The sequence below is a fragment of the Anas platyrhynchos genome, chromosome Z (genome assembly GCF_047663525.1).
Source record: "Anas platyrhynchos isolate ZD024472 breed Pekin duck chromosome Z, IASCAAS_PekinDuck_T2T, whole genome shotgun sequence".
NCBI classification, from domain to species: Eukaryota; Metazoa; Chordata; class Aves; order Anseriformes; family Anatidae; genus Anas; species Anas platyrhynchos.
The window spans coordinates 62,593,244-62,617,294 of NC_092621.1; the positions used below are offsets into that span (position 1 = coordinate 62,593,244).

Below are 24,051 nucleotides of genomic sequence, written 5' to 3' on the forward strand. Positions count from 1 at the left end.
GGAACTGAGCACCGTGGAAGGACTTTTATCAAGTTAAGAACATGAGCAAAAGAGAGGGGAAGATTAGAAGAACTTTGATCCTTTTCTATCTCACAGGAAAAATCTGAGATCAATCCTAAAAAACACTTGAGGGTATGGCTTGGAACTAGAAATCTCACCCTAGACCCACAGAACAAGTCGTGTCTCTGGTAAGGGAAGATGCTTACCGCCTGAGTGCGTTTGTGAGTTCAGCAGTCAGTTCACTCTCGTTGTACGGTCTCAGCTCAGCTAGTGTTAACGGCGTTGCGGTGCCATCGCTGCATTCCTGAGAAGTGAGGCAAGATCATCTCCATTGAATTCACTTACCATCTTAATGGAGAAACTCTTAAAAAGCTCTATGTACGCAGCTACTTTTGAAATGGAGGTGAAATAAACATCAGTGTCACAAAAATACAGCAGCACATCAGTATAGCAAGCAATGGACTAGCAAATTAACACTGTTCTATTGTTCTAAATTGTTCTAATGTTTCCTAAACCACCACAGTTCACTGATTTGCAAAATTTTGCTATAGTGTGCATAAGGTGGTGCCTCACATTGCTTTTGACCTCACACTTGAATCAAAAAATGTAGATGATGTTTTGTCAGAAACAGTTACGTAAGGGCACAGTTAAACACTACCTCTGGATTTTATTTTTAAGCACTCTTAGAAGCACTAGAAGAACAAGAGTAAAGTTTTTCTAGATATCACTATTTCTTCATGCAAATTATTAGTGCAAATGCAGAAATCTGTTTATTTTTTATTATACTAAGGGGAAAAAAGTTTTAGGTCTTGAATCATTACTGATTTTCAAAAGAGACTGTCATTGCAATGCTCTAACTGCTTCACAGAAATGTGCTCTAATTTTTCATGTTTGAGGCTTGGAAAGAATCATGTTTTATTTAGACTCTTCCACTATCTGTTTCCAGTGAGTGGCAACAGGCAAGACATAACACGCTTAGCCACCGTAGTTTGACAAGAGTGGCTTTGTTGTACTCCTCCCCAGAATGACAACCTTATTTTAGCCCAGGCTTAGCAGTAATTCTCACAAGTCACAGGATGGAAAAAAAACACCTAACTACCAGAGAACAGAGAAAAGACATGAACATACAGACAGAAGAGCAGAATGATTAACATGCTTAAAGACTGTTATAGAGAGGTGGGGGACACAATCAATTTTGTTTATGCTGATTTTAGAAACTGATTTTGACTCCTGACCTTGCCCAGCTTGTCCTTGCTTCCACTGCTTGTTGAGCTGAGAGACCTCATTCTCTGCTCTTTTTGCTCTTCCACTTCAGACTTCAAGTGCTCGATGTGAACAAGGTAAGCCTGTTCCTGGGCCTCTCGAGTGCTCAGTTTCAATTCCAATGCTTTCTTCTCTTTTTCCAGTAGGTAAAGCTGCGCCTTGAGCTCTGCCATCTCCTCCTGATGAAAAAACATTAACAGCATGATGTTTCATGGGACTAAATACAAAGAAGGTAAGATCAAACAAAGCGTTCTTCCACTACTTGAGTGTTCTTTCCATGAAGAACACTGTCAGCATCCAGAAGCCTTTTTATGACTGCACGCCCTATTTGTCAGAAGGCCACTATGTTTTAAGAGTTAGTACCCTGAGGTCGTCCCTCCATCTGTCTCAGATATAACGTGATGCCTGAATTAGAGTTTTGGGGATCTGAGAGGGTTGCCACCTCTCAGAAGGTTGCCACCTTCTTTTGTTCTACCTTGCACTTCTACCTCGCCCTTCATCCTGGCTAAGAACAGGAGTGTCTGATCTGCTCATCAAACAGCTCCCTAAATGACAGAATCCATTTTTTTTTTATTGATACATAAGAATTAGAGTTGGTTTATCTCCTTACAATGGAATATGTTTGAGGGACTAGGACATCAAACACAGATGACGTATTCCTGCCTCACACTAGTAGCCTCTGCAGTAGAACAAGTTAATTAACAAGTAGAAAAAGGGCAACTGAGTATGGCATCATCAGATATCTATTTTTAATATTCCTTCTCTAGATGGCCAGAATCCCAACTATATACAACTGGACGGTCACAAAACTGCACTCTCTATTATTCTTCCATAAATATTATCCACAGAAAATGGATACTGGTACCTCATAAAAGGAAACTCAATTCTGAAAGCTAGTTCTTGTGTGCAATTGATCTACCATTCTGATATTTTTGTTATTATAACACAACTGCTATGTGGGGAGAGTCTTCTACTCTAACATCTACTCTGACAGTGACTGGGAAAAAACATAAGAACAAGGCATGAGTGAGGTGACCCTTCTTTCAGCACTTGCTCCCAACCTCCCATGAATTGCAGCAAACTCAGAGCTTTCTGAGTAAGAAGGCCCTTGGTGTTTAAGGACTCTTCAGAAACATTTCTTCCATGGAATGCCTGATTATTCTGAACTCATAAAAACCCAGCACCACATAGCCTTTAGAGAAATAGCCCTAAAACTTAATGCAGATTATATTAAATAAATAAATAAACGAACCACACCATCGAATACACAAAAGACCCTCAAAATAACAACAACAAAAAAGTCAGAATCACATTCTCATTATTAGGTCATGGCAAGCTCTAGTCCATCCCACATGTTAATGGTGATTTCATGCAGTAACACAGCTCAGTACAAACTTGTTCACTTTGTAACTTCTCTGAAAGAGGGAAGTTTCCTGTTGGATGCCCAACCTAAAAACAAATCACTACTTTTTTTTTTATTATTTATTTATTTTTAAGGAAGATTATATAAACAATGTCAAGACCTATACAGATTTTCTCTGTAGAAGGAAACGTGTTCCTAAAAGAAATTCATTGTCTGGTTTAAATGTAGACAGTGCATACATGTATAGTACAGTTACAGAGAGCATACTGTAGCCAGGGTAATCACTGCCTTGTTCAGAAATACCATCCATGCAAAAATAAGATTGACATCCTAAAAACCCTCAGGCTTAGAAAGGTTTTATGAGCTTTAAAATCATTCAGTTTTTCATCTACTTGTTTGTGGATTGAAAGTTAGAAACACAATCTGTTTCATTCTATGTGGTTTACAGAAATTCAAATGTTAGGCAAAATTAACATTCATTTCCCTTGTGAACAGTAAAAATGTAAATAATGATGAGGCAACTTAGTTATAGCAACTTAACTGGATTGTCTGGTATACTTACGGCATATGCATTTAGCTTCTTAATCCTCTATTTTCAAAGCCATTAATCTACTTAGCCTGTTCAGTGAATGCTGAGAAGTAATTTAAGCAGAGTATTTTGGCACTTATATGAACAGAAAATATTCTTGACAGAGGGGTACAGCCAATCTACATGGGAAGGACATGACACAATCTTCCAAGACTAGAAGATGAAGCTAGGCAGATTTAGCCTAGAAAAAAGGGACATCAGTGTTCTAAAAGAAGGAGGAAAATTTAACCTCTGGAACAGTGGATCTATGGAACTTATTTTATTCATCACTTGAGCTTTTACTTAAAAACAGGATGTTTGTTTTTACATAGCTAAGAACAAATCTGAGGACCAATGGTGGGTTAATTACTTCTTTTATGAAGACAGTAAGCTTAGATCATCACACAGTCACTGGGAGTTCACAAATTTGTATCCTGTCACAAGAGAAATACGAACTCCCCAAATGCCCCCCTGTCTGTTAGTTTTTTCCTCTCGAGGCAATGGGACCTTGAAGAAGAGATGCAAAGAGAAAGAAAGGGTAAAGTGGAATAATTGAAAGGAACAGAATTGGATGCAATGGTAAGGTTGAAATTTAAAACTAAAACTACACCTGAAGATTCTGGTATTGACACTTAAAATCTGTGAGACAGGGTGACAACTTGTAACATTCCACGTGGAAAAAATTAAGTAACTCTAGTTTACTTAAAGAGATAATTAGCCTTTACATACACAATAATTGTTCTACGAAAGTATGTCTTCTAAGATAACGTCCAAGTTTCATTTCAATGACAGTATAGCCTTTGCATATCTACTACCATGCTTTGTTTTGTTTTGCTTTGTTTTTAATTACAGGATGCTAGTGAATTATTGTGTATTTTAACGTAGCAGCTTCTTCATAGCATGGACCTGAAGCAAAAGTGGCCCGTACAAAATGAAACACTGAAGGAGGAGGTGGACAGCTGTTGCTCTTCCAGATGATTGAAGACAACTTGGGTAACCCACACAACTTCATGAGCTTCAAGTGACAAATCACTCACTTCAGAACTAATTCACTGAATTACGTATATTTTGTATTTGTAGTCATATTCCAGTTTTGAATTTGGGTGAAAACTAGAATGAGAATGAAACATCCCAACTCAATACAATCAGCAACACCATATCATCCTCCAAATTAAAATTTGTGTTGGATGTAGTCACATCAAATTAATAAAACTGTGAGGACCCTTATGTGGCAAAAAGTTCTGGAATTCATGAACAGGGATGCCAAGTGGATCACTGTACACAAGGTGAAATCTTTCAGAAGAAAAACAAGTATTGGAGTTGATAAAAGTGGTGTTCTGGTTAAGTGCACTTTACTATAAACGTGTCTAAGAGTGCTAAATGTTGTAACAAAGGTGGACAAAAGTATGTTTAACATTTTCAGCAAAGAGTAGACTAATCTCAAAGCAATAATCACCACTTGTACACAAAAGAGGAAAATTATCTGTGTAGAAAGTGGAGTCTTCTTAAATAGGTTATATGTACTTTGAAATGCAGAAAGACTACAGACCAAGAATTATTTACACTCATCAGAAGTAATCTTTTTGCTAAATGGGGCATAAAAACAACTGACCTCAATACAAGACCCACAGAATGACGACAAACCACATACAGGAATATATTTGGAAACATGGTTAATTATTCCTTGAAGCGAAGATGTGGATTTCGCAGAAGCACTAGTGGACCACTAGGTCTTAGACTCTGGATCAGTTAAAAAAATAAACAAGGCAACAGAAGAACAGAACAAAATATGAGGCTTCCAAACACCAGCTCCAACCCATCCTTTTGTGGATCTGCTTCATTGGTAATAAAGAACAAATGGTGTAAAAGTATTATCAGAATTTCATTAGCATAGATGCAAGAAACAATATAACTGATGCAGTGATCAGTTTTCCTGTGAGTTGTAAATGAAAGTTGACAGAAGGTGCAGCAGAGATGCTAAGCAAATGCAAGTTTCAAGCACAAAGCAGCAGGTCATAAGACTCAACAACACAGCAAATCCTTGAGCAGCTCAATCAAGCTGTATCATCTTTGCTAAGAATGCGGGAGAGAGGAAACAGATAAAGAGATGCTACATGATGAAGCACAGATCGGTACATCTGCTTCAACTTAAAGAAGAAAGCAGACGTATACTATTCTGTATAAACTACATGATCCAAATAATAGATAAAATACTACACTCTGAAAGTCACAAAGCCTGTTTGTGAGTCCTGCCCATAGATTTAGCTTGGCACAGAGATGAGCAAGGTGTAACGCAGACCTAAGCAACAACCATGGATGGTAATAAGTTCGCACATCCTCTTGGGACCAAAGCATGCAAAATGTAGCTCTGACTCCATCCATGCTTTTTGTAATGCTTTACATGCTGAAGAAAGGCAGGAGCTTTCAATTTCTGTAGAAGCAGAGCACTTACTAACAATTCCTTTTCAAGTTTTGATGAGATTGAGTTTTCACCACATTCCTTTCAGAAATCTAGAGTTTTTCGGCAGTTGTGAATTCCAGCAAAGTACAGCAAATGATAACCAACAAACACTACTGTCATTTTCTCTGTGCCTGAAAGGACTGAAGGTGAAGCTAGACACGTGTAAGATGTGCATCTATTCCAGTATGCACTGCACTGAAACAATCAAGAAGAAAGATGACTTCTTCTGGAAACAATTCCTGCATTGAAAACCCAGTGTGCTAGGTGCAGCCAAAAGTTATGGGTGGACACCTTATGTCAAAAGCAAGTTAGATGATTGTTTAGAGAATTAAAGGATTACCAGCACTCAGAACTGTGCCAGAATTAATATGGAACTGTGGGTGTTCTCATCACATTAGGGGAATGCACGGGCAGTAATCACAAGGGATAGCCCTGCAGTTTGCACTTACTAACTGGTTTAAAAACAGAGGTAACAACAGTGTACACATACCACATGTACTATTGCAAAGCTATATTGTCATCAGATGGAAGGGCAGTGCCACTAAGAATATAATTGTCATTACTATGCCACCAGTAAGCCAGAACTAAGAGACCTAAACAAAAATCTATAGCTTTAGAAACTTATAAAGCTATCAGGATTTGCTGCCCCAGATGACACTCTAACTGACACACCTGCCAGTAGTTGACTAAAATATGACTTGCCAACAAGCAAAAATTAGACTTACCTGAACCGAACCAAAACCAGACAACTTCCAAATGCAGACACATGGTTACATTCCCTTTAATATGATGCTATGTTTTAGTTCACCTCTCAATTTACAAAGTCAATACAGAAATCAGGTTTAAAGTGCTATAAATTTTGTACCTGGTGAGTAAAGACCAGTTTGTCTAGATCCCACCTTTACGACTGGGCATGCAAAGCAGGCTCAACGGACTGGAGTTTTCTCCTAAAACTTCTGTTCCTGTTAGTCATTACAACTTCCACTCTTTGCTCCAGCTACAATACAACCTGAGCTACTAATCGCAACACGCTGTCTAGAACAGCTCTGGAGCTGTGACTGCGTAAAGCACTATGGATGATAGCTTCTGACAGACCATTCTTCCTCCCACAGCAATATTAAAAGGAGGAAATTTGTTTTGCTTCAGTTCACAAATATTTAAGATGCACATTTGCACGCAAGTAAGTGAAGTAATGAACAGTCTCTTGGGAAGTGCTGTATCATGCTTTTGGTCACCCTCAAGCGATTCAACTGCCGTATCTCTTAGAGAGAGCATCTGGTTTGTCAAGGAGAACATTCCAACTTCAGAGCCACGGATGAAGTCTTCGCCTAATTCAAAACACCCATATCTCGTCATTGCTAATGCACTGCCTTCTGTCACTTTCTGACTCCTGGATTTTCAGCCCTGATTGTTTGCTTCAACAAAGTAACCCCTTGTTACCCAGCAATCCCTGTAAGTGCCTCCCCTGTGTGTGACATTCTTAGCTTGTTTTGTAGCACAGGGGCATTGTCAGCAATGCAGTTAGCCTGTTGCACATAATTAAATTACCTTCATTGCCATAAGTTCCTGCATCAAGACTGCATTTTCCAGGTCTAGCCTCTGGCTGTCTCCACGAGGTTTAACGTCATAACTAAGGGGATCAATGTGGATACTCTCCAGCTCCAGCATTGTTAGTTTCACTGCTGCCCTGTCATTTTTCAACTGTTGGATGTAATCCTTCAACCGCTGCTCATCCTCCTTTGTAAACTCTGTATCACAACTGCTTGCAGTTGAGCTTGTAGTACTAGAAAGAGAAAAAACAGTATTAAAAATTAGGAACAAAATTTGTATTTTTATATCACTCTCCCAATATGAACATGTGAGTCTTACTTAGAAGTTCACAGAAAGGACACGTACTGCGGACTGGATGATGCAATATTCAGAAGATGCAGAGGGGTGTGCTAAATTCAGAAAAGAAATTAATTCTCTAAGCTGCATGAAAGAATCAGATCACGTGACAACTTCTCTGAAAAGCCAGATATCTACTGAGATGTAACTGAATTACTTTTTAGAGAACGGTGTCTTCTGAAATGAGTGTTTTAAGATTTCTCTGCAATACCCTAGCAGAGCAAGTTTCTCTCTGCTGCTCAGCCACTGAGTATTCATCTTCTTTGGGAAGAAGCATCTGATGAGAAAAAAGAATCAGCCCTCTCCTCATTTTTATCTGCTGATGGCAATACCAGTTACCAGGTCACGTATTTCTTAACAGACCGTTATAGGAATCAGTCTAAGAAAAAATCCACCAGGTGCTAGCATCTTTCTATCCATGTTAAGGTAGATTCCACAGTATACTGACATTTTTTTAGGTTCAGAGAGGCTTAAAGTCATAATTCAGCAGGATTTTAAATAAAAAATCATCATCAGACTTGCCAGATTTTTTCTATGGGCATCGTTTCAAACAAATGACTCCCCATTAGCCTGCCCCACAAATGTTTATGAAGAGATTACAGAAAGGGATAACTAAGGTCTTGGTAAGAGCAAAGGTGTCTCAGTGCTGCCTCCCCACCGACAAGCTTGCCAATGCTGTAGGGAGCCAAGACTGATACAGCTGTAGCATTCCAGGGCTCAATACAGTTGCAATAACACTAAAAGGAAAATAAAATGCTGTGTTGTTTCTATAACCTCACTCAAAGCTGCCTGCTGTCTCCTGAGGTCCTGTAATCAGCTGCCGGGTGAGGGATAAGTCATCCATTAACTGTGTTTGTCTGGAATGCTAGATGATCTCAGTTATCAGCAGGGGAATAAATCACTTTCTGTATCAAATTGCACTGCTGTTCAACATTTTTGTAGGAAGAAAAGAAGCCCCACCCGCTACGTGCTGTGAGAGTCAGGATGATGTCCTAAAATATCTTATGCATGTGAAAAATGGAAAGCCTATGAAGATAGGCTTGATTTTTTTTCATTTCTTTCAGTTCTACTTCAGCTAAAGCTGCACTGATTTTTAAGTGCCTGAAATAATTGCTAATCTTTCCACACATTCCAAGCACAATCTTGGAGGAGATGGAGAGTTGGCAGGTCTACAAAGATTTCTCAAAATCTTTTCCCGTCATGAAATATTGCATTGCACTCCTTTCCTACAGTCCTCTAACAATTTCCCACTATTCCTATTTATTTATTTATTTATTTTTCCTTACAGGTGCCACATTTACCACAATGCTGGTAAACTGGCCTTTGCTTTTGTTTTCATTGATTTCCATCTACCATGAAACACAAAACACCCAGTACCTTGGCTGCATAGAAACTCTTTCAGTTTGAAACATTTTTTTTTCGTATGTGCTCTTTATTAGAGAATCTTGAAACACTTCATAAGCCTTGCTTTGCTAAATCCACTGGCACCTCTCATAAGTAGACACTGATGTAAAAATCTTGGGGGTAGACAATGTGAGAAACATTTATTCTATACTGAAGTCATGTTGCAAGTTTCCTCCGCACCCAAAGACAAAAATTGCACAGCTTTTCTGGATTAAATGTAAAACAGCTGTTGCTGGAGAAAGGACAGCTTTGAAAGTCTACACAGGCTTCAAATCTTGGGACACAAAGAGCTCCTCTTATTTTTTTTTTCACTTGTAAAGAAAATCTACCTCTCCTGCTGGGAATGAAACACAAGCAAAAATGTTGATAAGTCTATTGTTGTGTTAGGTTGAAAATCATACTGGATAGTCACAGATTTTGGCCCTTAAAGACCTATGGCTGTGCAAGTATATCTTAGGGGAGTGCAGTCCAAACTAAGGAAGACAGTCTGGGTTGCTGCCAGGGATACTCAGGCTGCTTTTACTTCAGTCCTGGCTGCCTGCCTGCCTGCCTGTCTGCAGCTGAGCTGGCTCCTCTGGTGAATTGCTAGCAAGGTCTTCTTCTTCTTTTTTTTTTTTTTTTTTTTTTTTTTTTTTAATAAAAACAAAAAGAAAAAAACAAGGTGAAGGGAGTTTAATGGGGAAGCTTTCTCAGCCAGCACAATGAGGGACAAGAACCTTCCTTCTACCTCTGCATTTAGCAGCAAGCCCCCACGCAGAGGCAAGGAAGCAGAATGGGAAGCAGAGAGGCAGGGTGCAAAGCCCACCTTGAACAGTTGTGAAATCAGGACTACGTCATGAGCAACTGCAACAGCACTGCAGTGCTTCTGAACTCCCACAGCACAGCTCTGCCTGGGTGTGTTCCCCTAAAAGCCCTACCATACGTCTCTCCACAGACGTAATGCTAGTCCACTGCTGGTCTTTTGAAGGGTCCACAGCTGGTGAGCACATGATCCTGAATTTCAGATCCTGCGTTCCCTTCTAATGGCAGTCGGGACAAAGGAAATCAGACCAGCAGAATGCATGCTGGTGTGGTACGACGTGCAGTTTTATTTGCTGGCTTATGTGCGTGTGTGTATAGAAATGCAGTACATGGTAATGAACAAGTCTTCTCCCCAAAGTGTCACTGAGCAAATAACTTTTTTATACTACAGAATTTTGTCCATAAAACGTGTACTTAATATATTAATAATCAATTAATATAGTTATTAAGTTAATAAATTTGCAATTCATCAATAGTGTAGATAATACAAAGCTGACAGAACTAAAATAATACTGTCAGTATTGAATCCACAATACTTGCTTGAATGTCTACACACAACCTTACACTTCAACGAATAAATTTGATGGGTACAAAGCATGCATAAGCCAGCCATCTTCTGTGTGAATCTTGTGGCTTGAGATCTGAAACAGCACAATGCTGAAAAACAATAACTTTCAGAAAAACTGAAAAATACTACAACCAGTCAAAATACAAACAACAGTAAATAAGGCTAAAATCGGAACCTTTGGTGAATCTGCCCTCACTCCTTTTGAAGGACTGATTTAGATAGACAGATAGATGTTACATAGATAACATTAAGATAACTGTTAGAATACTTCTAAATAACTTATTTCCACATTTTAGACAATAAATTTCCACATTTTAGACAAGATAATTATCTGAAATTTTGAAGATTTCTTATCTGAAATCCCAGGCGATTCTGATGAGGGGTAGAGTGTCCAGGCATTCTGTGACACTGAGTATTTGGCTGTGTTCAGGTATTCTGTGACACTACATAATACTGACAAGGATTTCCTTTGCATGTAAGAGAGAAGATTTTGCCTGCTGTGAATCCAGATGTAAGGTCAGGGTCACTAGCAATGCAAGGAATAAACCCCATCATTTTCATTTGGTATTACAATTGCTATTTTTCTCTTTTGTTTCCCTCTTTTTTTTTTTTTTTAAGGTGCAATCAGTCAAGCCTTGTTGGCAATGCATGTTCCACAGTTACTTTCTGTCCATTAAAGTAATTATGACTTCAAACTACACCACAGACCTATTTCTATTTTCAAAAATTAATTGGCAACATTGTTGTGCTGCTGCCAGTCAAATGAATTGAGATGCTTGCTATTATTTTTATTCACTTCACCAGTAACAACCTCTGCAATGCCCTTTCATTTCATTTCAGTTGCTCCCTTTTACAGTCTTTAAACACTTGTCACTGGTGGCTCACCAAGCATTTTTTCTCAGTAATGTGTTCAGCGATTTGACATTCAGAATCACATTCGAAATGCCAAAGCTAAAGATGGGTCAACACTTCCATTATAAGTCCCTATTCTACGGGATTTCAAACAGCAGGGAGAATTATTCACTTGTCACAGTTCTCAGTGAAGGAGGGTTTTCATCACCTCGTCCCACTCTACTCACTTGGTTACAAAGGGAAAAGGTAGCAATGCACGTCTGCAACTAAAAGCCTGCAACACTACAACAGTTAGAGCAAAAGATCAGTCTTGCAGATTCAGAGTGCATTTGCACCACATGATGTAAAAGTATTTTCATTTAAGTGCAGTGGTCCCCAAATGTTGGTTCACACAGCACTCACCAGTAATGCGGGCTTGTTCTACTCCCCAGTTTTATAGACTGACAAGTTCTTTAAGACAAATAAAAAATGTTAAGCCTGCAGGAACAATTAGAAATCCAGAGTGTGTCCTCCTATCTTTGCCTTGATTGTTATTGCAGTGGAAAAGAAGAGGAAATGGAAACCATCAGTACAGAAGAATCACAGAGGGCTGAAAGTCTGTGGCGATGGGATGTCTGTCTAGAGCAGCAGGGAGCCAAGTGACAAGGAAGCACATATGTATGGATTGAGAGAGCTGGCAATATAGGCAGGGTAACACCAAAAAAAACACAAGAAAGGTCCTAGAGAGAAGAGAAAAAAGGATCCAGAATGACACGGAGAGGAGATTTAAAGAGAAAATCTTAAATTCTTTAAAACTGAGATAGCACATTCACTGACATAAATATAGAAAGCGTGTGCCCTTTGAACCAAGACAGATTTTCCATCTATGGGTTGCCACAAAGGTGTCAGGTGTCTGTAAACTGAAGAGGGAATGCTTCTCTTCTGAGACAAGATCCACAGGAGTGAGAAATCTGAAAACACCTCTATTGCATCATTTGAACACAACAGGAGGACAGATGATGATTTGTATTTCATGCAGGAGCTAGAGTTTCAGAAATGTTTTCACTAAACTTTGTGTTTAGACGAAGAAAAATCAATCTGGGAGCAGAGGGAAGGGGAGGGGCAGAAATATCTAACTAGTGATCAGATCAAGATGTCCATATGAAAAATTCCTGACTTGCTCTGTGCCCCTTGGTTGAATGAAAGAAGCTTTCTTTTCCCAGGTTCCACACATATCAAAGCAGACAATAATTGTTACCTTATTCAGTACAGTATCTTGCTTCAAACCAGAAAAAATTATCCTACAATGAAAATGACTCAAGCTACAAGATACCCCTCTTGCAAGAAAACACATTTACATTTGCACTTTTACATTTTATTCCACAGTTTATACTGATGAAATTTGAAATCTTATGCCATTTTAAGCACACTCTGCTGAAACTTCATTGATTGAACCAAAACGTTATATGCACACATACACATAGTGCCAGCTGACCTCCAGAAGTTCACTGTAAACAAAGAGCATGAGGGATGATTTTCATTCCCAAACACATACACATTTCAATCATCCCCCCCCAACACATTTGAATCATCCCCCCCCTCAACAAAATAAAAGTGATGTTCAACAAAGCAAAGACTGAAAAGGCTATATACCTACAAAATGCCACCAGCAAAAAGCTGAGAGAACAAATACAAAAACAGCACCCCTTTACCCCCTTGACAGTTCCCCCTTTCTATACTGGGAACTACAAATAGTTGAAAAAAAAACACAAAAACAAACAAACAAACAAAAAAAGAACCCACCTACCCAACCAAAAAAAAAAACCCACACAAAAACCAAAACCAAAAACCAAACAGCTATGCCTCAACTACATACTAGACATCTCACAAGGAAGAAAAACACTGAGGTAGTTATCAACCAGTGAAAATGACCCTTTTAAACATTAGAGTGGTAAAGAGGCTCAGCTCGGGTAGAGATATTGCACATGTGGCCACTTGCAACGTGCTCAAATGTAGCTGTAGATAGGGCATAAGTGCACGTAGAGTAAGGCAAGTCAAATACTTGAAACAGCTTTTTGTAACCTTTTTCTAAAGTGGATCAATACTTCTTGCACGAAGAGTGATCAATGTGTTACAAGCACAGATGCTGCCAATATTAATTTCTAAAAAAAAGATACAGCTTTCTTGGACTGATAGAGCATCATAAGACTTCTTGAAATAAAGTGTTAAAGTTTATCTCAGATTTGGATCTTTGTGCTGATTTTTTACTATTCCATGCTAGTCACATGGCAGGAAATAAGATCCTTTGGAGGCGACATCAGCAAGAAAAGGAAATGATATAGTACTAAAATTTCTAAAAGTGACAAAAAATGACAGCATTTGAATAAAGAACTGGCTCTGAAATTGAATTAAAATAAATTTTTAGAGTGGATCTGAGGAACCAAAATAACTTTTAAAAAGACAAATGCTCATCTATATTTACCCAGGATGCTTGCCAGTTTTGTATCCATACACATGCACACATATTCATTGCACATAGTACAATTACACTGCAGGCAGGCAATGACTCAAAATGAATCTGCTAGCAGATGTATTTGAACTAGAACATTGCTGCAATAATAGCTCATTTAAGTTTCATTGTTTTACAGGTCTTCAGAAAAACTGCAATATCCAGCCCTTTTCTGGAAGAATCTGCTCTGTTGCTCACAGTGCTCATTTGCTATTTAACATGCAGAGGAACAGCATTGGAAGTACGAGTTTTTAGGGGGTCAAAGGGAAATGAGAAGTGAGAGGAGGTGTTTTAAAATGAATCGGCTGGATTTGCAACGTTTAAGAAACAACTCCTGAACATTCAAAAAACCCAGTGGAAGCATACTTCTGATCTCTGTTTCTCTGTACATATATGCTATCTCTATACAATAGATATGAACAAGAATTACACAATCCAAGTTTCAATAAAACAGCAAGGAAGTCACTGAAGTAAAACAAATGTAATGGTTTTGCCCTTTATAAGGAAGATCAAAGTTACAAATCACCCATTTGCAAAAAAACCTCCTGGCTGCAGTTGCTCAAAGTCTAAAGACAATTAGACCACTGAGCCATGACAACTTAAAAAAAAACAAAGCAACGAACTCAGTAAACCGAGGTGAAGAAAGTAGCTGAACAAATATAATAAAACATAACTTTTGGCCTGAAATCAAATGCTTGGGGATTAGGAGAGCAGATGAGTTGCAGTTACCTTGTGTGGCTGTTGGATGAGAGGCTTTCCCAGGGCTGCACGCTACAGCCAGTGATTGCATAGGCTCCCCCGCAGCTCCCATCTAGTTTCATCAGCAAGGCTTTTGCTGCATTCTCAGCTGTTTTCCTGCAGTCATGAGCTCTCTTAAGCATCTGGGTGATGTTTTCATCACCTGTCTGGTCCCCTAGTTTTCAAACAAACAAACAGTTTCAGAGCTTTGAGGAAGGTGATAAAAATTACAGCAAGAGTAGAGATGTTTCCATGCATTCTCAGCCTATACAAAAATAATGATAATAAATTACAAATCTGTGATGTAAAAGCAATTTCACTTCTGTGTGATCATCAGTGATAACTGGGTTTCTGGCCTGAATGGACCTCCTTCCTCTCCATAAACTCCAGGTACTTGTCTTAAGTGATATTTTACCTTAGTGAGCTCATCAGTTTGTAAGGACATGCCTTCCACATTAGGATTAAGTTGGGAGTCTCAAGTTAATAACACAATGGAAAACCACCAGGCTAAATTACAACTCTTACTCCAAGCAGTTCACTGCTGTTTCACAGCATAGCCATTTCCAGTGCCTTTTCTCAAAATGCTTTTATCTCAAGCCTTTTTCACCTGGAAGGATTGCTTTACTGTGTACAAGCAGCCTTTCAGAGTTTACCAACACGCATACCAAACCAAAAGAACACCAGCATTGTTGTTTATTGATTTGCTGTAATTTCTAGTGACCATGCAGCTGCTAAGCCATCCCTTCAGCAGTGGTAGGACAGAAATCACCACAGTCAGTACGCTTGTAGTCCTAACTGCAGCTGGAGTCAAATCTGTAAAGAAACACAACCTTGTGGCTAAACTGAAAGTCTGAACAAACATGCAATATATTCAAACTTTAACAAATGCAATGCAAAGATGTCATAGAATATAAACAAACAACAGCTTGCTGTATGTCAGACTTTCATTTCATCCTTATTTGAGTCAAAGACTAATTACCCATACTTCACACTTGCTAAGTCAAGTGCATGCAGTAGAAATAACTGTAATGCTCTGTTAGGAGCAGCTGGATGTGCACAGCTCTAAGTGATGCAGAAGCACCTCCTATGAGTTTCTACTCATGGATGTTGGTATTAAACTTGTCTGCTCTTCAGACAAAGAATCTGCTATTTCATCAAAATGTTTTTAAATCAAATTTCACAGTTAATAAAGGTACACAAACCATACACAACCTCCTCCAAAACTGTGTCATGTAGCATGAAATTGACACTATTCCTATCACAGGGCTGTAACTGATAATGCAATAATTAATAGTTGTCAACAGACACACATATAAAATCACCTATATAAAAAACACCTTCTCTTTCATAAAATGCATGTAAGATGATGCCCTACTGAAAATTAAAATATTTCTCCTTTCTAGGATTTCTGTCACCTATGTGGCCCCTGGTCACTTCCTGCAGGAAAATCACATTGTGAAGAGGAATAACCAGACTCTGGAAGAAAGGTGGGTGAAAAAGTCAGACATCCACTCTGCTGTTTTTTGCATGACGTGTATTGTACAGGCAAAGTCACTACACAAAGGCCTGCTTGTAGCACTAGAGGAGACACAAAATAAGCTGAATGGTTAACAGTACAGCGGCTGTGGGATGAGTGCATACAGCCTTCTGAAACTACAGTCTGTACCCATCAGTCTTGTGGCTCTACAGCCAGATGGTCACTTTGCTCCTAAAAGCTTTTGGTTTACATTTCAGTGATTCCTGAGAAGCTAGAGCTGTAAATTACTGTCTCAACCGTGCAGTTACTATGCCTCAGCCGAGCATGCAAAGCTATTCTCTCTCTGAGGGCTTCCCCTCTTCCTACTTGAAGATTACTATGACTACCTTCTCCTAACAGTAAGAGGAATGAGACTGTAAAATGCAGATTCAAATTTGTTGTGTAAATGCTTCTTTCTGTCAGTAAAAGAGAGACATCAGTAATGTCAAGTTTGAAACACTTCTGAACAGTACCCATGAAAGTGGTTCACTCTATTAATTAGAGAATAGTATATTCTAAAACAAACAAACAAAAAAACAAATCTCTAGCCTCAAAATTAACTATCCACAAAATAAGTAAAACCCAGAACATATAGACTAGTATCCCAGACAACACAGTAAAATAAGGTATAAAAGTGAACAATTTCAGAGCAAAGCTGAAATGTAGAGTGAAAAAACAGAGATTTTTTTTTCTTCTCCTTACTGCTAAATGTTACTTTTGTATTGTCTTTACCCCAATTTTAAATAGACTATACTCAGCTTTGGGGAGGGGGTGTCAATGTTGCTGGTTGAAACAAAATCCATAGTAGTATGATCCTAAGCCACACATGCTCAGGAGTATCAATTATTCCACTCTGTACAGTTGCATGACTGTAGCTGCCTCACCTCTACCAGAATAGGCATCTCCTTGTAATAGCACACACAGGTTAATTTAAATTGCTGGTGAATTTTATGATTTCATTCCAGGCTCTCAATTTTCCATTCTTCTTTGGGTGTGTAAAATTATTTACTTAGTCAAAAACAAGAAAAGAGCAAAGAGCCTTTTTAAGTGGCAGGTCATGAGTTGACATGCTGTTATAACTAACTCTAATGCTAATGAACGTAGAAAAAAATACAATAAATAAAGTGACTCATTGAAATCTTACCAACAGAACCAACTCCTGCAGCTCTGAACTGCCCAAGAATGAGACTCTGCTCACTTTCTGCCAGTGCCAGCAGCAGCTCATATGCTTCTATGCACTGTTCACTGAAAGAGAAAGCAAATGAGGAAAACAAATCACACAAACCGAATCTATAATTTGGAAGGGAAAAATACCCATGATCAGCATTAAAAGAGAGGTACCTGAGCTACGTGATTCCCTACCCTGAGTCTAGCAGCTGAGATATTAAAAGACATAACATACATGGCTTCTATCACAAGCACTCAACAGTCTCTCCTGCCTTCTGATGATCCCAGGCTGGCCTCAAGTAATTTAACAAGTTAAAACGGAAGATAATGACCTGATGTGAGGAGGTCTCCAGAAGCATGTTTGAAACAGTTAGTAATATGACTGATGGTTGAGATTATTCCTCTGAGAAACTCTTTTCAGGCCTTCCTACTACATAAAATGTAGTTTTCTATACTATACTATATAACTATATAATATAATATATATAATATATAATAAATATACTATACTATGTAACAATAATATATTGCAGAACAATTCTACACAAAGTATAGTAAGAATAAAAGAAAACGTAAGAAAAACACTTCTTTCCTGGCTATAAGATTTTCCTCCATACAAGTCAAAAGATACTATACAGAGTTGTGAGCCACTCGTTCCTGTTGTATTTTAATGCTTTTGAGAACAGATACGTGACTACAGCTATCTGCAAATCACATTTCCTTATAATTTGCCCAAGGCTGATAGTGACAGAATGCATTCTTTAAAAGGTACACAATTTCTACTAGGACCAGAAGTGCCTGTTCTAAATTAGTTGCAGTTGGAGTTGAGTAAGACCATCTTTTCATACACAGTTTAAAGTAAATTTAGATACTTGTAATCAAATACCAAGCAATTCACCCAAAATTCTTACTGATTTTGTAAAGTCGCTCTGAGTTACTCTGAGTGACTCTAAAGTCATTCTAAATTATATGGAGTACAGTAAAACTCCTTGGGCCACTGTTCTTGTAAAAGGTGCAAGACTAATACAGAAATACAGACTAATAGCTGTGCCTTAAGACCAGAAACCACAATTTAGCCCACGCCTACACATAACTGAAAGGAATGGAACACTTCTGCTTTCATAGGAGAGGTTTTCAGTATTTTTGCTTAGGAAATGCTCTGCTTTCAGAGGAAATGTCTGAAACTACACATGATGGTATCTGAGTGATCGAGACACTGCACTTATGAATATGTTATGCAACTTAGAGAATCATGATGTTCAGTCATCATCAGTCCTTCTGCTGTATGACAAAAAGTGCTAGCAATCTTCATCAAGTATGATGAGTTCCTAGCAAGTATCTGAATTTTTCCGTCACTCACCTCCCAGATATATATATATATAGTAGTTCTAGGTGTGCACAAAGGTACAAAAGATAAATAAATTTTCCCAGTCTCAAATGTTAATTCATTGTTTGAAAATGAAAAGGTAAATCTATATATAACTAGTAGATTGAGTTTGCTGATGCTGAACTAGGGCTGAGATACACTTGTACCAATAAGTTCAGTTATCTAGTTTGTCAAGTAGTTTAACCAACGGGACTTTTTTCAGGGAGGAATCGAAAGTTAAGAGCATTACTATGGCACACCAACAATTTAACTCTCAGAGAATTCTATCATGTCTCCCCTGCTCCTCCTTTTTGTGGCTGAGCCACCCTCTGCATAGGTACATACCTGTATTGCAACGCAAGTCTGAGGGCTGTGGCATTGGACTCATACTTTCCCACAAGCATGCTCATCCTCTCAGCATTGCTCTTGCACTCTTCCAGTGTTATTGTCAACAAGTCATTCTGGGACTTCAAGTGCTCAATACGGCTGTTGAAAAGGAATTAATTTTAGCAACCTTCAAGCTTAGCTTGCAGGCACTGTCCTGAAAATTCTAAAACAATTGTAATTTAAAACAACAAGACCATTTAAAAGAACAAGACCACTTGGTCTATTGACAGCAGTAGACCAATGATGACAGCAAAACCTATCAGTTCTGTGTCCCATAGCAAGAGCCAAGAGGGTATCTGCTTCTCTTTGGATAGCCTCTTCTCATCTCTTTCCTGTAAAATTTAGTAAGTAAAACGTAACCCACATAAACATAAGTAAGTGAAACAGCAGCAAGCAGAAAGCTGTACCCTTATTTTGTAGCCACAAGACCGCATATGATCTTTATTTTATTAACGTTTTCCTTAATCTTTCTGCCTCCATTCCTCACGTCCTGTTACCACATTTGCTTCTTGTTTTATGTGTTGTGTTCATTAATGCAATGTGTGGGTGCGTGTGGGGATTATACAGCTACATAAATGTCCCTTTTCTTTGGACTGTTTAGAATAACTGTCTCATTTAGAGTACAGTTTTAGCCATGATTAAAGAGGTAACTTCCAAAATATGAACTGAGTTTCAACGACACAATCAAATCTCCACAAATTTGGCAATGTTCAAATCATTCATTGGTCAGCTTGTATCAGAACTTAATTATAATATTTTTCTAAATGAGACAAACTCTGAATCTGAAAATAAGGCTTCAGAATATTAGAATTATTGATTATTCTCACTGCTGCTAACAACACATCAATTATTATGTCTAATCACGAGAGTTGGACATATACTGTGAACAGACAGGTAAATGATTTCAATGTTTAGGTGGGTAGCTAATGAAGAAATCAATGCCACCATCAACACTGAAATCACTGATTTCTTAACAAACACAATAAAGAGAAGGGCTAGGATACTATTTCCTCAGTGATCAGAATGAAGCCCTGACTTCCCCAGTTGCTAGACCTTCCAGATGCTTCATCTCCTATTTCTTCTCTGACACCTCCTGTAATGACACAATGTCAATACAAAATTCGTGCAGAGAAAAAAAAAAAAGGATGAAAAAGATTGCAGTACTATTGAAACAGGAGCTATGAGTAACAGAGATATTGTACTGATCAGACTGAATTTGAGATAGCTGTGGGAAATAAGTTTGAGATAATTGTGGGGAACAAAGAACTTTAAAGAACTCTGAGACATGATTCTCATGTTCCTGATTCACAGTTTTTGATCTTATGTGCCAAACAGGTCACTGAGGCATTGGTTTTGATAGAGCTCACTGAAGGATACCAACAGTATTTTAACTGCAACAAGAACACTGCAATCTTTCTTCTGCAGCCAGAAGTCTATTTAATGGTACACATGCCACACCATCATGTATCAGTACATCTATTGATATGATAATGCTAGAATTCTGCTTCTTCAGGACAAAGCAAAGCAAGCTATTTCCAGAATGATGGATAGTAACTAACGGAAATTTATAGCATTGATGTGTTTTATGGAAAAGGATGCCATATCTACTTGGTTGGCCATAGTGAAGGACACTCGATAGTGCAAACTAGCACAGACGAAGGCACTGTGCTGATCTAATAATAGATGACAAAATTGTCATACTCATGGGAAGAGTCCTTAGCATATGATTCAATCTTCTCTTCATCAACTACATTTCATGCTTATCTGCAGCTGCCACAGTTGAGCTTGGACTGAACCGTGAAATACATGTATTCAAAAAGAGAAAAAAGTAGCAACTTCAACAGAGATAACTGCATAACACAACTGAGCACATCTAACTTTTCACCTTACCTATTTAATCTCTCTGTCTCCACTTCAAATTCTCGGATTTTACTTTCAGAGATAGCAGATCCATGTGAATAAAGTGTCTGGAAGATTTCCTGGATGTTTGAGCAGTCTTGAAGGGAATGTGCCAAATGTTCAGCCACAGTACTAGACACCTGCACAGAGTAGTTAATAGATTATTGTGAACAGCAAGCAATCAGATTCCTCTCAGAGGTAGTCTGAATTGAGAGCTTTGTTTCTCTGCTCACCTCAAGATATTCATTATTCATTTTTTACTATGAATTTTACATTCAATAGAATATTTATAAATTTCTACTCTAAGAAGCTATTTTTATTTAAAAGTCTACAAACCAAAGGGTGAAGCCCATTATTTAATGATAGATTTAAAAAACCTGAACAGCAAGCTGTTTACTTTCTTGAAAGCTTAGCAAAATGGCAGAGCCAAGCTCTTCAGTGAAACAAATATTAACACACAGGAGCAACAGCATGGTGGATTTACATTGGCATTACAAAGCAGAATCTGTTTCTCTGTTGGTTTGGAAGTTGTGGAATGCTACCAGTCTTTTCTTGAGAAGTTACATTTTGAACTAACTGACTCCAGAGTTATCCTCTTAACATTACTCAGGGAATGATTTCTAGCCAACAGTCATCAGAAAATGAGATATTGATATCAGGTGAAATACTCTCCATTGAGATATTTTTCTCAATATAATTTTTAAACTTTCTTTAGTTAGCTCATATTTTAATTTAGGAAGAAAACAGTGCTAATAGAACACAATTCATCTTTAGAAGATTTCATGCATGCATGTAATTATTGGTCCTTACCCCTATGCTGCTGATTTCTGATCCTAAGACAGGTCTGTCAGATGATGAAGACTCTGATCTTGTCTTTGACAACTTCACTCTTTCAGCAATCTAGAAGTCAGAATGCTGTACAGCTTACACAGGACCCATAAACATTATACAAAATGCATTTGTTCACTAGCCGTATTTACAAACCTGAAGTAAACTACTGTAGAATTGACACCTGAGTTGTAACTGAGAGAATTACAATCATTGGTGCTTTATTTCTTCCTGCTGCTGAATTTCATGGGACTGCTTAGGACCCCAGAAATTTCTCAGGGGATTCTAGGTATTTCCCAGTTAATTACACCCCTGCACAGCAGCTAAAGGAAGCCTGCTTCTCACAGATGATGTGAAGCACAACTGAAACACACTCACCTTGGCTATGGGAATGTCATTACTACTGCTGCTTGTGCTCAGTTCTCCTGTGCTGGGGTTAATGGGTCGATTTGCAGAAGTGAGACGACTTGGGCTGGATGGGCCTGTTGCCTGCACACTTTGCAAACGCGTCTGCAGTTCCCGAACCTAAGGATAAAACATGATGTTCTGTTTTTCGTCTTATGTTTTAACTAGTTCAGACAATTCCTCATCATTCTAGCCAAACCATGGCTTGAGCACAGACGTATTTTGTCCTGTGGTGGCTGCTAAGTTTTCATGTGGGAGCAGATGCATGGACATTATTTTAAAACTTCATTGTTGTCAAGTGTTTAAAAACTATCTGCCACGTGCAATATGCAAATGTAATACGGTAGAGTAATTACTTTATGTTTCATCTTGTGTCATATAACCCCCTTCAGTGTAGCAGTACTGTAAATAATGAAACTTCTCTCTGGTGTGAAGCTAATACTCTAGCCTTAGATTATGATGTCTAAAGAAAAACCAAAGGTCATGTTGTTAATGGAAAGCTCCGGTGTTGAAGAAACTCTTGACATAAATATATCACAGGATGACTTTGTCACATTTAAAGGTCAAAAAAATTCAAATGTTAATCATGCTTTCAGAACTATATCTAAGAAAAGCTACCACACAGCGAGCAATGTACAGAGAAGAAAATAGAAGCAAAGTGCCCAACCAACAGTTTGCAGAAGCTCTCTGCAAAACACTGTTCAGCCCTCATAACACAGCAGATACTTGAACAACTGACGTCAAAAGAGTTTCAGAACCTGCAAGGGGGAGGAGGAAAGGCCCGAAGGAGCCAAGCTGTACTGCTGAGCAAAAGATTATAGTGTTTACCTTGGAATAATTCTTAACAAAGAATAAACAGACTGCTTAACACAACAATTATGCCACAAGGTAATGTGACAGAGCTCATTTTTCCCACAGAATAAGCATCCTGGTTGGAAACAAAGAGTGTGAGACATAAGAAGGGGGTGGAAACATAGAAAGGAAGTTTCCCTGAATGTAGACTGTTTACTTTAACATGCAGGTTTTTACATGGGTTGTGTTAAAACAGTCCACCTGCAAAACAGAACTGCAAAACAGAAAATTTACCACAAGTTCAGTCTATTTGATAATCCCATGAAGCATGAAAGGCAGCTCTGATACCTATTCTATAAAAACGGTGGGATATCCACCTTTATATAATACGTTCAAAGAACAGATTAAGCAAGCTGAAACACCTTTGTCAGAAAACATCAAAGTTGCATTAAAGCTTTGGGTCTTCTTCAGCTATAGGTTCACTAAATGCACCATCAGTGCTTCAGCAGTCTCTGTTTGAAGGAGTGGCAGTCAGCATGCTCTCTGCATGTGTACAGATCCCTTCAAGCTACTACAGAGAGGAAGGAATTCAAGCTGGAACTCTCTCCAGTCACCAAACTAGTAGTATCTTACATTTCCTACAATTCCCCATAGTCTCCTTCTACTTTCCTGAAGAGTCCCGTTCCCTCTGCCTCAGCCTTTAGGTAAACTGAAGGTCAGGTAGTCTGAGGACTTGCTACAAAAACAACAGAATTTTTAGGTAGGTGCAAATCATGAGGAGGAAAAACAAACAAACATACAAAAACAACAATCAGATTCCTTACATAGCAAAGTAGAACAATTGCATGTTCCTAATAAAAGGCTGCAGGGGGCAACAATAAGAGCACATAAAAGCTAACTGCACTCATAACTTCACTGTTCAGCCATGGAGGAGTGCTACACCTTAAACAAGGTGAAGCCAAATAGCTCCTGTGATTTCTCTGATATATAAAAAAAAAAAAAAATAGTGAAGTATAAAATACCTCCAAAGGAAATCCCCAATGAAGGAAACATGCTGAAAAATTGATGCAGGTATTTGTAATGAGACTTAAGATGTAAAACTCTATATAAAATGCACATTCAGAACATCTATCTTCTACTTATTCTCAGCTAGGGGTTCCATTGTTCATACAGACATATATAATTTCAACATGGGTACAGCTTTACTAATGCAAACCTTAAGGACAGAAGTGCTGTACTGATGCAAACCAATCATTTTAGCCTGCTGATATGCATAAAAATGAAATAAACCATGTATG

General features: G+C 38.4%; 1 protein-coding gene across 11 annotated transcripts in view; it reads right to left on the minus strand.

Annotated features, from left to right (window-relative positions):
- The window catches only part of MCC (MCC regulator of WNT signaling pathway), a 194,515-nt gene that overhangs the window by 13,090 nt on the left and 157,374 nt on the right, over positions 1-24,051 (minus strand). For 10 of the 11 annotated variants that reach the window (XM_038171457.2, XM_072031469.1, XM_038171459.2 and 7 more), the window contains 9 exons: positions 21,935-22,081; positions 21,539-21,628; positions 20,720-20,868; positions 18,788-18,928; positions 17,054-17,154; positions 14,385-14,568; positions 7,204-7,438; positions 1,236-1,442; positions 207-304 (listed from right to left, as the gene is read on the minus strand). In XM_038171457.2, the coding sequence (XP_038027385.1) occupies positions 207-304; positions 1,236-1,442; positions 7,204-7,438; positions 14,385-14,568; positions 17,054-17,154; positions 18,788-18,928; positions 20,720-20,868; positions 21,539-21,628; positions 21,935-22,081 (1,352 nt within the window). The remainder of the gene's footprint in view (positions 1-206; positions 305-1,235; positions 1,443-7,203; positions 7,439-14,384; positions 14,569-17,053; positions 17,155-18,787; positions 18,929-20,719; positions 20,869-21,538; positions 21,629-21,934; positions 22,082-24,051) is intronic. The other variant, XM_038171458.2, reaches the window with a different exon arrangement.